Source organism: Heteronotia binoei, chromosome 21 (genome assembly GCF_032191835.1).
Source record: "Heteronotia binoei isolate CCM8104 ecotype False Entrance Well chromosome 21, APGP_CSIRO_Hbin_v1, whole genome shotgun sequence".
Lineage (NCBI taxonomy): Eukaryota > Metazoa > Chordata > Lepidosauria > Squamata > Gekkonidae > Heteronotia > Heteronotia binoei.
In genome coordinates, this window is record NC_083243.1 from 113,789,903 (window position 1) to 113,804,114 (window position 14,212).

At 36.7% G+C, this 14,212-nt stretch overlaps 1 protein-coding gene across 1 annotated transcript in view; it reads right to left on the reverse strand.

Moving 5' to 3' along the window:
• Nucleotides 1–14,212, reverse strand: part of CD44 (CD44 molecule (Indian blood group)) — a 145,588-nt gene that overhangs the window by 21,585 nt on the left and 109,791 nt on the right. Inside the window, exons 9-16 of the mRNA XM_060262376.1 lie at nt 13,871–14,053; nt 10,223–10,402; nt 8,723–8,800; nt 6,508–6,696; nt 6,149–6,313; nt 4,665–4,838; nt 2,954–3,133; nt 761–982 (exon numbers count right to left, since the gene is read on the reverse strand). Coding sequence (XP_060118359.1) covers nt 761–982; nt 2,954–3,133; nt 4,665–4,838; nt 6,149–6,313; nt 6,508–6,696; nt 8,723–8,800; nt 10,223–10,402; nt 13,871–14,053 — 1,371 coding nt within the window. The remainder of the gene's footprint in view (nt 1–760; nt 983–2,953; nt 3,134–4,664; nt 4,839–6,148; nt 6,314–6,507; nt 6,697–8,722; nt 8,801–10,222; nt 10,403–13,870; nt 14,054–14,212) is intronic.

Here is a 14,212-nt window from a genome sequence, read left to right on the forward strand (position 1 = left end):
TCCACACTAGCACCATCCACTGAACCTCCCAATGTTTTCCTTTTTTCCCAGTATTTGCTCTTTGACATTAGATGTAGGAAGCACAAGTCTGCCATAGACTGTTGATGGGTGATGCTCATTAACTTAATTCCCTCCCACACACAGATAGCCACATTTTTTATGAGTTTTAATTTGTGTCCATTTGATTATAAACTCTAGAGTAACTAAACAACCACCATACCAAACACAACTACAAGTCTGTCCTACTAGCTATTTACTGATAGAAATGGATCATGCCTCATTCCCCTCTCCTCAAGCAGACTCATTTGACCCCTGGAAAAGCTATGTTCAGAAATCAGACAAGATCACATTTTCCTCTTTCTTCTACCACTGGAAAGTTGTCAGAATCCAATCTATTGACTTTAGACCAATGACTGATTCACAGAATAATCACAATGAATAGACGGCAATATCAAAAGGGGAAAATTGAAGACAAATTAAAAACTATATAAAACTTGTTTCTTTATGTTCTGCAAGATTTACACATGATCTCAAACTAAAAGCCAAATGAATTCCATTGTATGTCAATAAACAAACAAGATAAATTCTCAGTGTGGAATATTTGGTCAAATGGTACATGACACTCTAATCATGGTATGAGATATGATAATCTGAGAATCCAGACTTTTATCAAGGTCTGATAATAAAATATACTAAAGCAACCACATCTTATTTCTTACATCATGATCACATGAACATAATACAGGATTCAGAGTAATACCTGTATGTAAGGGATCGTGTTCGATTCCATTATTTGCACTATTTCCCATCAGTATATCATCTCTAGAAGTATTAGCAGAATATTCTTCTTCCATGTGCCAATCTGGTTGATGAACAGAAGTAGTAGTGAAATAGTCTTCTTCCGTGTGCCAGTCTGGTTGATGAACAGGAGGTAATGGCTCTTGTGTTGCATCTTCATGAGCATCATTGTTATGGATGGCAACTGTTTGATTAATCAATTGTGAACTATGATTCTTGCACTCCAATCTATTCTGAGGTCCCCTCATTCAATATTTTCAGTTTCATTCATAATTTCAATGCCACAGTGTTTTTTTCCTAATAGAGTTTGTAAAAAGTTCTGGATGTTTGCTATCAAAATCGTTCTCCAGCAGTAACCCTTTACAATAAAGCACACTGATACATGTGAATCTATACTCTGCAATTTTCCTTAACATTACACTGTTAAGTGTCCAAGAAAAGAAGAAAAATGATAGCCTCTTTTGGATCTATGTTACCATTGTAGTCTCTTGATGTTCAGAAACTAACAGTTTGGAAAAAATACAAAAGCCCAGTCCAGAGTTTCCTGTATCTGTTCTCATAGGCTCTGTTAGAATAACTGAGAAAACCAATGCACTAATGTTTGATACAAAGAAACAAGGAAGTGGTTAACAGGGAATCAAGATCCCAGGAACATGAGGTAGGGAGTTTATTATCTGTACTGTACTTTCATGTATTATATTTTGAAGTGCCAGATATTGCCCTTTTTGCCCCTCCCAGTAGCATTTTGTGCGAGCTGAATTCCTTTCTCACTGAGAAGGCATTAATCTAATTTAGTCTCTAAAGTACCTCCTACAGAACTATATTCTATCTGAAAGTTCAGAAGGGAGAAAATTCTGCCAATTTCACCTTCTTGCTGCAGATCTCTGATCCCTTCATGCTGTGCTTGTTTCTCCAAAGAGCAACATTGGAGGGAAGGGTATTTTGAGCTACAGTAGTGGGGGGTGGGGGGAAACCTGGTGCGATAAAATGAAAATGCCAGTTTTTCTCACAGTATTATACCACAAAGAGCAATTTACCAACAACTAATGCCAGAATTCTGGACAGAAGTCCAGTGAAGCAGAATTCTCATTGCTTCACAGGATGATTCAGACAACCTGTTTATCAAGTGGTTGTGTGAACACCATGATATATAACATACCAAATAGTAATGACTGTCTGTTCATTGAATGAAAGTAAGCAGCCAGTGATGACAATGGGCAGAACCAATCTAAGTGATCCCACAGATTCTACCTATAATTATTTGCCAGTAGTACCTGTATGAAAGCCTTTCTCTTCATTATTGTTTTTTGGTGCAGGAAAAATGGCAAGTCCTTCTTCATCCTTTGTTCCATTTGCTGGATATTTATCTTCTCTACTCCATTCATGCTGCACATCATGCACTGGTAGATGATTAGTGGCATCTTCATATTTTGTTTCATCAAAGGAATCCACAACTGTTATAATGATGGTCTGATGAATTTCTAGTGTTATATCTGCATAGTACTGTCTGCATCATTGACTATTATTTTACTGAGCTGTATTAAAATTCTTTATTGATATCCAATATAAGACTTCAGGGGAAATTAACAAGATTTTAACCTTTAAGTCAAGACTGCACAGTAAGCAGGACAAAAAGAAACATAATTTAGCTGCAGAAATAACAAAACCTCATCTAGCAGTGAAAAGAAAAAAACAACAGAATCTCTGTTTAGACCTGGTACCTGTTCTGAATATGTTTTCATATTATGCTCACTTTTTCTTGTGGGACTAGTATCAAGAACAAATGATTTTGAGATATGTTTGTGCACTACTTGTATTCAACACTGTTGAATTGTATCCTATTCATTAATGGACTAGGACTAGATCTTCATGTCTGATGTCATATTACATACCACAGTTGCCTCATTGTAGGATGGTGGGATCAAGTATATACGTTATGTTTTCATGTCCAGATTTCACTGACTAAAAGCCGTTTTATCCAATCATAATATGGCCAGATTCCATGTCTGGTGAAAGTCAATGTTTTTAGCCACTGATTTCAGTGTAGTTAGTATTGTAACCTATTATCTAGAATTATCTAGTTTAATTGATGTACACCAAAAGCAAATAAAATGATAATTCTCAAAGATGTACATTGTCCTTTCCCAGCTGATACCTGTATGTAAGATTTCCTTTTCATGTACATGTTCAGCTGGAAGGATAATTCTAGGTACCACACCATCTGTTGATTCATTTGCTGGATGCTTTTCTGCACTGTCCCAGCCAGGATCTGTTTCATGGTTTGGTGAATCTTGAATAGAGACTTCATGCTCAGTTCCATCACTGGAGATCACAACTGTTAAATTACAGTTGCATCACTTTTACTGTTTGAATGATATTTTTCCAGGTTATTTACTAAACAGCATATTACCTAACCTTGTTTACAGTATACATACAGCAGAAGCTTTAGAGTCTTTCATTTTATAACACTATTACGAGCCCTGCTCAACAAACATGGGGTTTTAAAAGCAGTTTTTGAAGCAGCTTGTGGAGAGAGATGCCATCATTTGAAAAAGAATGAAACTTATTCCCTGGAAGTTGGGCCTCCCTTGTAGGACTACTGATAGTGGCCATTAACGCCAATAAATTTCAAAAAATGTAATCTAACAAGAAAACAGATTGGTGATTTTCTCAGATGCAGTACCTATATGTTCCTTTTTATATTTGTTTTTACTTTAAGGAATAATTTCAGGTAGCACCTCATCCCTAGATGTGTTCCTAGGATACTTGAGGATACTTGTCCTCACTATCCCATCATTGAAACATTCCATTTACTTGTGAATTTAATTTATAATGTTCCCATTACTGTCATCCCTATAAATCAAAGATATTACAGTGAAGGTCGGATCATTCTTATAGGCTGTGAACATAGAGCCACTTCAGACTATACTTCTGAATAGATTATAAAGTTATTAGTGAAGTCAGGATAGCCTTCTTAATGAGTATGTGATGCCTACAGATAAATAACTGAAGGAAACAAACTTATTTGAATCCCATTTTCTGACAGGTACCTGTATGGAGGGTTTTACTTCCATGCTTGGTTTTACTTGGAGGAATAACTCCAAGTGCCACGCCATTCGTTAGATTAATAGAATATTCATTTTCATTGTTGTATCCAGGTTGTTTGCTGTATACTAATGGATCTTCTGTGATATCTCCCTGCCTGCCATTACCACTGAAGGCAACAGCTGTTGCAATGAAGGTTTGACATTTTCATATGTTATACTTACATAGTATATTACCTCAGCCTTTAACTAAGTAATATATGTTGCTGAACTAAATGAATATAGCAGGGTTGTGACTCTAACAGCCATTTAATTTGTTGAGATGTTATTTGTGATTTACAGACTAAGCACTCATCTAACACCAAACTGGAATTATGTTGGCTAAATGTTTTCAGGATTGCTTTGGAAGAATTATTCCCAGGAGCAGATCCACTTTGATAAACGTTATGATTACCAAAAGCAGTAATGAAGTATTGGGAATGAATGCAAGGACACACCACATAGGAAGATCTATTTTAAATACTATGTTTGCATAGTCAATCTCCCACATTATTTAGAGTGTATAGATGTATCACAGTATATTACTTGATAAAGGCCAATATACCACCTTTTTCAACAAGTGATCTCCAAGATGATTTACAACTATAGTGTACATACAAGATTAAAACTATACATTGTACATGCAATGTGGCTTTTTCATGTTCTAATTAAAGGCAATAGTAATTCAGTACACTGATCTCAGTGGAATTGATATAGGAATCTACCTCAGATGTAAAGGTAACAGAAAACAAAACAACTATTTAAATTCTTACAAGCTGATACCTGTATGTGTTGGTTCATTTTCATGTTCACTTTCAACTGAAGGAATACTTTCAGGCAACAAATGATCTCTGGATGTGGGATATTTATCTTCACTATCCCAGTCTGAATGCTTCCTATGCAATATAATATCATGAGCAGAGTCTTCAGAATAAGTGTCGCCACTGGAAAGTACAGCTGTTATGAAGACAGGTCAGTTTTAAATGCTGTTTTCAAAGCCACTTCCTTTGTAATTTGCTAAATTCTCTTAGCATGAGATGTAGAACATATCAGCTATTAACTTTAAAGGAGACATGGTTGCATACTATGTGGGATATGACAGTATTATGCATAATCTACAGCAAGGGCAGTTTCAGATTGCTTCTGAGAGTGCAGGCGTGGCTCACCCGAAGCCTGCCCTGCCCTCCTTGTGGGCAGGGCAGGCATAGGTGGGGGGGGGGCTCAGGGGCAGGTGCTGGCCTGGGGCCCCTGGGGCCCCAGCATCAGGCCTACTTCTCTACATGCATCTAGTTTTTATCTAGGATCACCCCAAATCAATCCTCAGGATACCATGTAACATGATTAAACCTCATTTTCCCTGACTTAATTAGATTTTCTAGATCCAATGCAAATTTATATGGAAATCAGTAGGATTCCATTTAACCACTTTACTTACTTATGTGAAAACATGATTAAATCTTAAATGGGTTGTGATGCTAAACAAATCATTTTGGAAGAGTAACTATAACTACTTAGCAAAGAGAACTATGACTCTTTTTACATTTTTTTTGGATTAATTTTCAGGCTGAAGAACCACTAGGTAGAACCAAGTTAGAATCCAACAGAGTCTGAGAAAGTGTGTGCAACAAAAGCTCACATCCTGAATAAAATTTTGTTGGTGTTGAAGGTGCTATTGGACTCTAACTTTGTTCTATTGCATCAGACCAACACGCCTACCCAGGGCTTTTTCTGAGCAGGAACACAGTTCTGGCTGGCTTAACATTAGGGGTTGTGGCCTAATATGCAAATGAGTTCCTGCTGGGCTTTTCTAACAAAAAGTCCTGTGTGAAACAATGGTGATATCAGGGTGTGTGGTCTAATATGCAAATGAATTCCTGCTGTGCTTTTTCTACAAAAAAAGCCCTGCAGCTACCCACTTGGATACATCTAGGTAGGAAATCATCTCTAGATAACTTTGGGAGTATTTGCCTTCACTGCTCCAGAATGAATAATTCCCCATAGACTATGAGAGGATCAGCAGCATCAACAGCTGTTACAGTGATGGTTGAATGTGTTTTAAAGATTACACTTACACAGATCCCACCCCCCATAATTCTCCATTTTGTTTAGTTTTATAGGTACTATCTAATCTTCAGCTGAAATCAAGGAGACTTTACTATTCTATTAGAAAGGGAGGACTGCACATTAAATACATTGTGAATGTAATATAATCCAAGTCAGTTACTAACAAAGAAAAGGTGAAAGATGTGGAATCCCCCCCTTGATACCTGTGTGATTTGTTTTCAAATTCTTTTCATTCTTGCTTTCACTTGGAGAAATAACAGGAGGCATGCCATCTCTAGATACATTTTTAGGGTATGTATTTTCACTGTCCCAGTCAAAATGATCATGATCACTGTCTTCATGGCTAGCACCGTCAGTAGAGACTACAACTGTTACAGTGATGACTCTGTCATTTCTTAACAGCGTACTTTTCTCAACCACATTTACATATTAGTGTCAACTCTTTCTTTGAGTCATATCATTATGCATATCAGGCTGCAATCCCAATTTGGTATAATCTGGATTGCACTTCTTAAAAAGGAATGGCAATGAATTTACTAGGGAAGATGGGGTGAACAGATACCTGTATAAATGGATGTATTTTTTTGTTCATTATCACTTGGAGGAATAATTCCAGGTAGAGTTTCTTCACTATATGTGTTTGTAGAATATTGTTCTTCATTCTCCAGTTCAGAATCAGGATACATTCCATGTGTTAGTGGATTCTGAGTAGATCCTCCATGTTTCATCAGATCATTAGACACCTCATCTGCTTTAATGATGAAGCATTAATGATGAAGCATTTTGCTATATGCAGGACCACTGCTATTAATATTCTTTAGACTCTCCCCTCTATACTTTGAACTCTAGTATACTATTGGCATTCAAGGAGATGAGCAGAAAAGATGCCTTTTAGACTTCTTTATGCCAGAATTTATGTACAGTATATCAATCACTACTTTATGTGTAAATATTTTTAGAAAAATTTAAAAAACCCATGTGACATTTTGAAGGCTAAAAAGATTTTCTTCCAGCATAACTTTGCATGAAGTAGGACCCACTTGGTCAGATACATATAGAGGGTTTTCCCTAAGCTCCTAGTTAGTTTTTTAAGTGTCACTAATCTCCTATTAATTTTTGTCACAGCAGACTAACACAACTATCTTTAGATTTATTTTCATGAAAGGCATTTTTAAACAAAGGACAATTAAATAACAACTTGACTACTGATGACAAAGACTTGGAGTAACTCTCAAGCTTCTGTAGGAAACCATCCACCCAATTTAAACTGATGAGAAAAACAAGAATGTTTTTAACTGGGACAATAGCTGCTTTTCAACACTGATATTACCCATATGGACTAAGGGTTTTGGTGTAAATTATACTATTGAAGTGCAAAAGAAGAGATGTACTTTACACCAGAAGGGGCAAGTAAAAACAGATTACATGAAAAATCCCTGCCACTATAATGACAGCTATATAGTAAATATAAAACAGCAATTCTCTACTAAGCTTCAGGGAAAATTAATAAGAAAATATCAATAATGGCACAAACAATAGATATTTATGTCTGGCTACAAATACTTCTCAAATGCAACTAAGATGTTTATAGTTATTGCTAATGAAGAAGGCAAATGGAAGAACTGTATATTGATGTAAGATTATGCACACTATTATCCTACAGAACAATTGTTTATTATTATTGATAATTATTAATAATGACGTCATATGATCATATGTAGAAAAATGCTAGTATTTCAAACAATTCTGATATGCAACACATCTTACTCACTAAACCACATAAAGAATAAACAAAGATCATTTCAAAGGATTGAACCACTAGCCATAAAGCCAGAAGCAGGTGAAACACCTTGAACATAAATATTGATTAGATTGTCTCAGTGCTTAAATCCTGGTAAATATAATCAGAATTACAAAAGAATGTTTAGCAGTACAAAACCATTAAGAGAGCATTTTATCCAATGCTGACAGGTAAATGTAATTTTTTTTTTATTTTTACCAATATGTTTATGAGAAGGCCCATTTTCGTTTTCACTTGGAAGACCATGAGTGTGCAGGACATCATCATTAATGTTATTTATTGAATGCATACTTTCAGTGCCTTAACTGGAGTGATCAACAAGATAATGTGAATGTATCCTCCTGTTTAGATCCATCATGGGAAGTCAGAGCTGTTATGATCAAGGGCATTTTGTTACAGAAAGAATTCACTTTGTCAGTTTTGTTTAACACTAGACCTTGATTTGTACTGCAGTTAGGAGGAAATTATAACAAAGAGTATTACTTTTATTGTGTTTTATTAAACTCATGAGTCATGACAGACGTAGAAAGAAAAGGAAGCACTCAAATTTGAACTAGATACTTCATCATGGCTTTATAAAAATTGTGACTATATTCAGATACTAATTCTTGCTAAGTTCTTCCACTGACATAAAAAGTGTTACCTATTTAAGTAGCATGTCTACAAATTTTTAAAACAAAATTTACTCTGGTTATGTGGATGTTAATAACACTCTTTGATATAAACCAGCCTCTCCTTTCTCCCTTGGGAGATAAACATGCACCAGCACAAAGATCTTCTCCTCCAAATGATTGGTTAAATTAACTTGGCAATTTTTTATTAACTCATTGTATATATTCAGTGTGCCTTGTTCTGAATTATATATTTCGCTGGGAGTTGACAAGAGACAGTCTCTTATAATTTATGACATGATAATAACTCAATTAATAATGCTGTATGCCTGGAAAGCCACACATGTTATCATTTGTATTAGTACCTGTATCTGATGATTCCTGATGTTCATTTTGATTTGATCTGCCGTCACTGCCCGAAGGAAGCTGATCTTGGTTTGAATCTTCATGCACATAATAATATACTAATTAATTGGGGATCTTAATGTTTATAGATCAGCTCCTAGAACTTTTTCTTCATGAACACTATTCTTTGATCATCAGATCTTGAACTTTCACATTTCTTTTACTATGTGTTAGATAAACCCTTTAAAAACCATATTAAATCATCCAATATTATGAAAAGAAAGTAAATTTTAACGCTATAGTGATAATATATTTCATACTTCTGTTATTTGCAGAGAACTAGGTTATAAGCATTGCTTGAAAATGAGATTTTTTTATCTCACATACACATGGTGTTTTGCAACAAAGCCTCTGTGAAAACAGTTTGTTCCATAAATATTGTGATGAGAACAAGCAGGAGAATGCAAATCAGTAAACAGATATAGGCTGTGGTGCAGAGTATTTATACTCGCAGAATTAAAACCATGATTCTTAGACTTATGGAGTGGCACAATGTAATTTCCTATAATGTTGTTATAATTTATTGTGACATTAACTAGCTTCAAGCCAAGAATGTGTCTTAAGAACTGAGGTAGAAAAAGTCTAAAGAAAAGGAAAGGAAAGGAAAGGAAAGGAAAGGAAAGGAAAGGAAAGGAAAGGAAAGGAAAGGAAAGGAAAGGAAAGGAAAGGAAAGGAAAGGAAAGGAAAGGAAAGGAAAGGGGAGTGGAGGGGAGGGGAGGGGAGGGGGGGAGGGAGAGAGAGAGAGAGAAAGAAAGAAAGAAAGAAAGAAAGAAAGAAAGAAAGAAAGAAAGAAAGAAAGAAAGAAAGAAAGAAAGAAAGAAAGAAAGAAAGAAAGAAAGAAAGAAAGAACGCATGCACAGATTTTTTGTATGTGTACCAATCACTTATCTGGCTGAATGAAATATCTCATAAATTGCCTGCTTTTAAAAATTAAGTATTTTAAATGCAACAGAATAAAGTCCCAGTACATTTAAACTGACTGGGTCAGGGGCACAACACACAGTAAGACTCACAGTGGGAAGCGGACAAAGCACACAAGGTAATCAGGCAACTTGAAGCTGCTAGAGAGATCTATGGTGGCTCTACAAAAAACAGATTGCCTGCCTTTGATTTTTTTTTAAAAAAAGTAAAGCTATTCAAAGATGTGTTTTAGTAATTTTGCTACAAATGAGCTCTATAACTAACACTACTCCTGCTACAGCAAAAGCATGTTCCTATTTAGAAGGCCAGACCATATTATTAAGAGGGTTGGCTCATATTATCTTATGAACTCAAGCTGATCTAATATCCCTAACATTTAAATTTCAGAGGTATTTCTCAAGATATTAAAAGAAATTAGAGGCCTCAGTTCATTATAAAAAAAACCTTGGTTTCCTCATTACCAACACAGAGAAAAAGAATTTACTTTCACAGTGAGACACAGCAAGAGTACATAAGTTACTGAGTCCTGCTAGCAGTACCTGTTCGAGCAGATTTGTTTTCACGATCACTCTCACTTGGAGGAATAAGTATTTGTACCACACCATGGCTTGTTCTATTTGTGGAAGAACTTCCTCCTCTCCTCCCTCCAGGTTTACCAACCGATAATAACTGATCTTGATGTGATTCTTCATCTTTGGCACTTCCATTGATGAACACTGCTGTTGAACCATGGCAAATAAAGCTAAATAACTACCTTCATCCTTGAACTTTTCAGATGTCCAGGAGATAATAGCTCTTATCCAGAAATATTTGGGTACTCATGTGTTTACAGAGGTACCATGCATACAGGCTTCTCCATTTACTTCAACTGCAGATGCATGCAATGCTTTGCAAACATAGAGCTGCTGCCTCTAATGAACTGAGTAGGGAAAGCATAAAGGAGATCCTTATGCATGGTCAAGTTCCAATATAAACAAGAAGCTTCTGTTTTGAGGAGACTGTGTCATTCTACGTACTTTGAAGACTGTTGGAATTATTTATACACACAAACACATTTTCATCTGGGGAATCATGCAGAACGATAATCTCATAAACCAATAGAGCTAAGTCTGAATAGTTAGGCCCTAACATATCTGTCATCTCTTGCAGTTAATTGGCCCCTTCCCAGCCGCACGGGCAATGCCTGTTATAGGCTGGGGACTGCACTTTGCTCTCCCGGAAGGAGGGAGGCTGAATCCGGCTTCCCGGCCATCCGGGAGTTAGAGGAGGGGGCGTGGTGTCAGGGCGATAAAGCCCTGGCCCCCTCCCACGTGGCTCAGTTCACTCGTGGCTCTCGGCCCACCCACCCGCCCTATGCAGTACAAGTTTTACCGGTCGCCTTATTAGGGGCCAGGTAGGAATTTTTTCATTTTCACAGAATTGGCCTGTGTGAATTTGTTTTTTGCCTACCTTGTACTGCTTGATAGTGTAGGGGGTTTGGGAGAAGTTTGGTGATTTGGTCGCTTGGCAGGATGAGGTATTGGCTACAGTCTTTTCAGGGGAGCACCTATGGCTCTGCACCAGTGGGTGCAGGTGGTCTGTATGAATGGTAGATGGGCTTTACGGCTCAATGCTGGGAGTGCAGATCACGACAAATCCTCACCGGGGCGGATCTTTCCTGAGTGATTGATGCCAACAGAGGTGGAGGTGGAGTTTGGGCCTGGCCGCTCAGCACCAGTCAGATGGTAGTGGCCGTGTGCTGGGGGCAGGGTGGCTCGCCCTTCTAGGACAAGGCGGGGTCCTGTGTTTTGACCCCAGGGCTTGTTCTTGTAGGCCTATACCTCTTGCCATCCTTATTTGTTCAAGTTATGTTTTAATAAAGCGGCCCGGGTTTTTTATCCAACACACTGTGTCAGCCTCTTTATTCCGACTGGGGGGGCAAAGTATCTCGTCACAAGATTTAGAGTCCTTGTTGGGATAGAATAATCATGAATTACTTTTGAAAACTGAAGAAGAACTGAACTATTGGCATATACTATCTTTATCATGCATGGGAAGAATCATTATTATCTGTCTTAGCAAAATTACCATTTGTATTTATTAATATACCACTTCAAGGGACTACACATATCTATGCATCTTGGGGAAAATTAATTAGAAATTTAAAAATTGTGAAAATTTTATTAGGAATTTCATATGGGTGGACAAATAGGGTTGCTATGATTACTTTCAATCAACTAGCCAATAAGGGAGGACTTGGGATTCCAAACTGTATTATGCAGCTAAAAAAATTGGTGAATATGAAATAATGGTATTTCCCTGATAAAGATGCATTCATTTTTGAGCCCTTGGTTAAAGAACACTGGAACTGAGTAATCCAGTTTTAAAAGCAATATAATGGTATAACATTAACTATTAAACCCTAATCTTTTCCATTAACCTCTGAATTAGCTGAATGAACAATCACAGCAAATGAACAACCTCTGAATGAACAATCACAGCAAATTCAGAAGCTCTGTGTATTCAGGATTCCAAGATGGAACAATTTAGATGTAATGGGAAATCTGGTAAAGGATAAAGCTAGGTGTTGTGTTATGAATAAAGGGTTTTAAAATTGGAAGACAAATTCAATTTTTTTAAGATCAGGCACTTGGCAAAAATGCTATTGAGGAATAGTAGAGATTTAACAATAATCACATCCTTTGAGCTTACAATTAGCACTGATCATTTACCTTGTGGTTTATTCGCTAAAATTTTGTTATGAAATCCAGGTCAGGATCTGTTTTGTCAAGCTACTCCAAAAGTTTTGGCATATCCATGTCTGACTTACAAACGAAGAGGGCATTATTCACACTGATACTATCATTTTTGTTGTGTGTTAAGCTGATAGGAAACAAGAGTATTCCTATGAACAAAAATCATAGCTCAGGAAGCATTCCTGAATACAGCAGCTCTGTAAGACGAACAGCATGACCTACTAATATTTGGTAACATTATTTTGAAATGTAATGTTTAAATGACTAACTGCAAAAAAATAAATACACTAGAGCTAAGATGGAATCTTTTTTTTAACCTCACAACTGGTGTGGGGGGGGGGAAGAGATGAAAGCCTTGGTGAAACACATTCCACCGCCTCAGTTTTCTTGTGGTGGCAACCTGTTTGCATGGTCATAACAGAAGGTATAGGATAAAGAAGGCAGAGAAAGAAATACTTCTTTCCCTTTCTCAAAGTACAAAACCCCATTGGCACTCATAATTGATGAGCAGTAGGTTTAGAACAGATAAAAAGAAAGTACTTCTTCACCCAAAGGACTTTCAAGAACCTTGCCATAACCAAGAACTGTGAACAGGTGGCAGCTGGGAAGACCATTTTGCCCCTAGTAATGAAGATCTCTCTTAAAGAGTGTGGATTTTAAAAATCTAATTATATATATACATGGTGGTTTTGATTTCTGGGCTGCTTGCCAACTTTTATTCTTTCAACAGTGTTTTGGTTATGTGTGATCTTGGAAGGAGTTGTTCTAATCTCCTCCTAATTAATGACCACTCTCAGCTGCACTAGGAAAGTCAGCTTGGTTGATTGTTTCTTCCGGGATGCCCATTTGTGGTTTGACATTAACCAGCTGAGGGAGATTTATACTGTTTCCCAAAACCGCTTTTTTACTATTGTTTTCTTGGCAAAGAGCTGTTCTGTTTACTGGCTGGTGATTATGATGTGATGTAAGTGTATTAGTTAATTATATTTTATAACATTTTTTTATTCACCAGTCTATTCTGAAACTGCCTGCCAGCTCAGTAAATATTTTTGCTTATCTTTGAGTTATGTTGCCTTGTCTGTCACCGTAAAGAAACACCTTGCTCTGCTTCAGAGTATAGGTTGTTTACACTCCTGCTTTTGTCTCCCCCCTCCAATTCCTTGTAAACAAAGTGGTGAAGTTGAGAAGGGGGATTGTCACCTTAACACTATCTTAAAATAATTGTTACAAACAAAGCAAAAGCAACTCTCAAAGTTTATACCTTCGGCATAAGTAAGACTTGCAATCTCCCCAATTTGCAATCTTCCCCAAGCGATAAAGATTCATTTTTAAGTAAACAGATGCTCTAGGACACCCTGTCACCAGACATCTGAATCAGAATATGAAACTAGACAACTGAAATTGATATTTCTTTCTAATAATAATTTGATAATCCATTATCTAGAATGATACCTGCATGGAAAGCTTCTTCCAGATTGTTTTGTTTTTCATCTGAAGGAACAAGTCTTAGATGCAAATCATCTGATGTCGTGTTTGTAGGAAGTCCGGCTTCAGCTTCCAGTCCAGAATGAACACCATCTTGCAGATGTAGAGTTGATACTTTCTGCTTGAGGAAACTGTCTCTGGACGACATAGCTGTTATTATGATGTTTTTAATCAGTTCCAGTATTTTGCCTGTAGAACAATCACCCTAATTGTTCTCTTTGTCTTGTAAGAAGTACAAATGGGTTGCTCTTTCATTTATGTTCATAGGAAAAGGAGGGTGTATATAAATAATATTTTGAAAAGCATTAT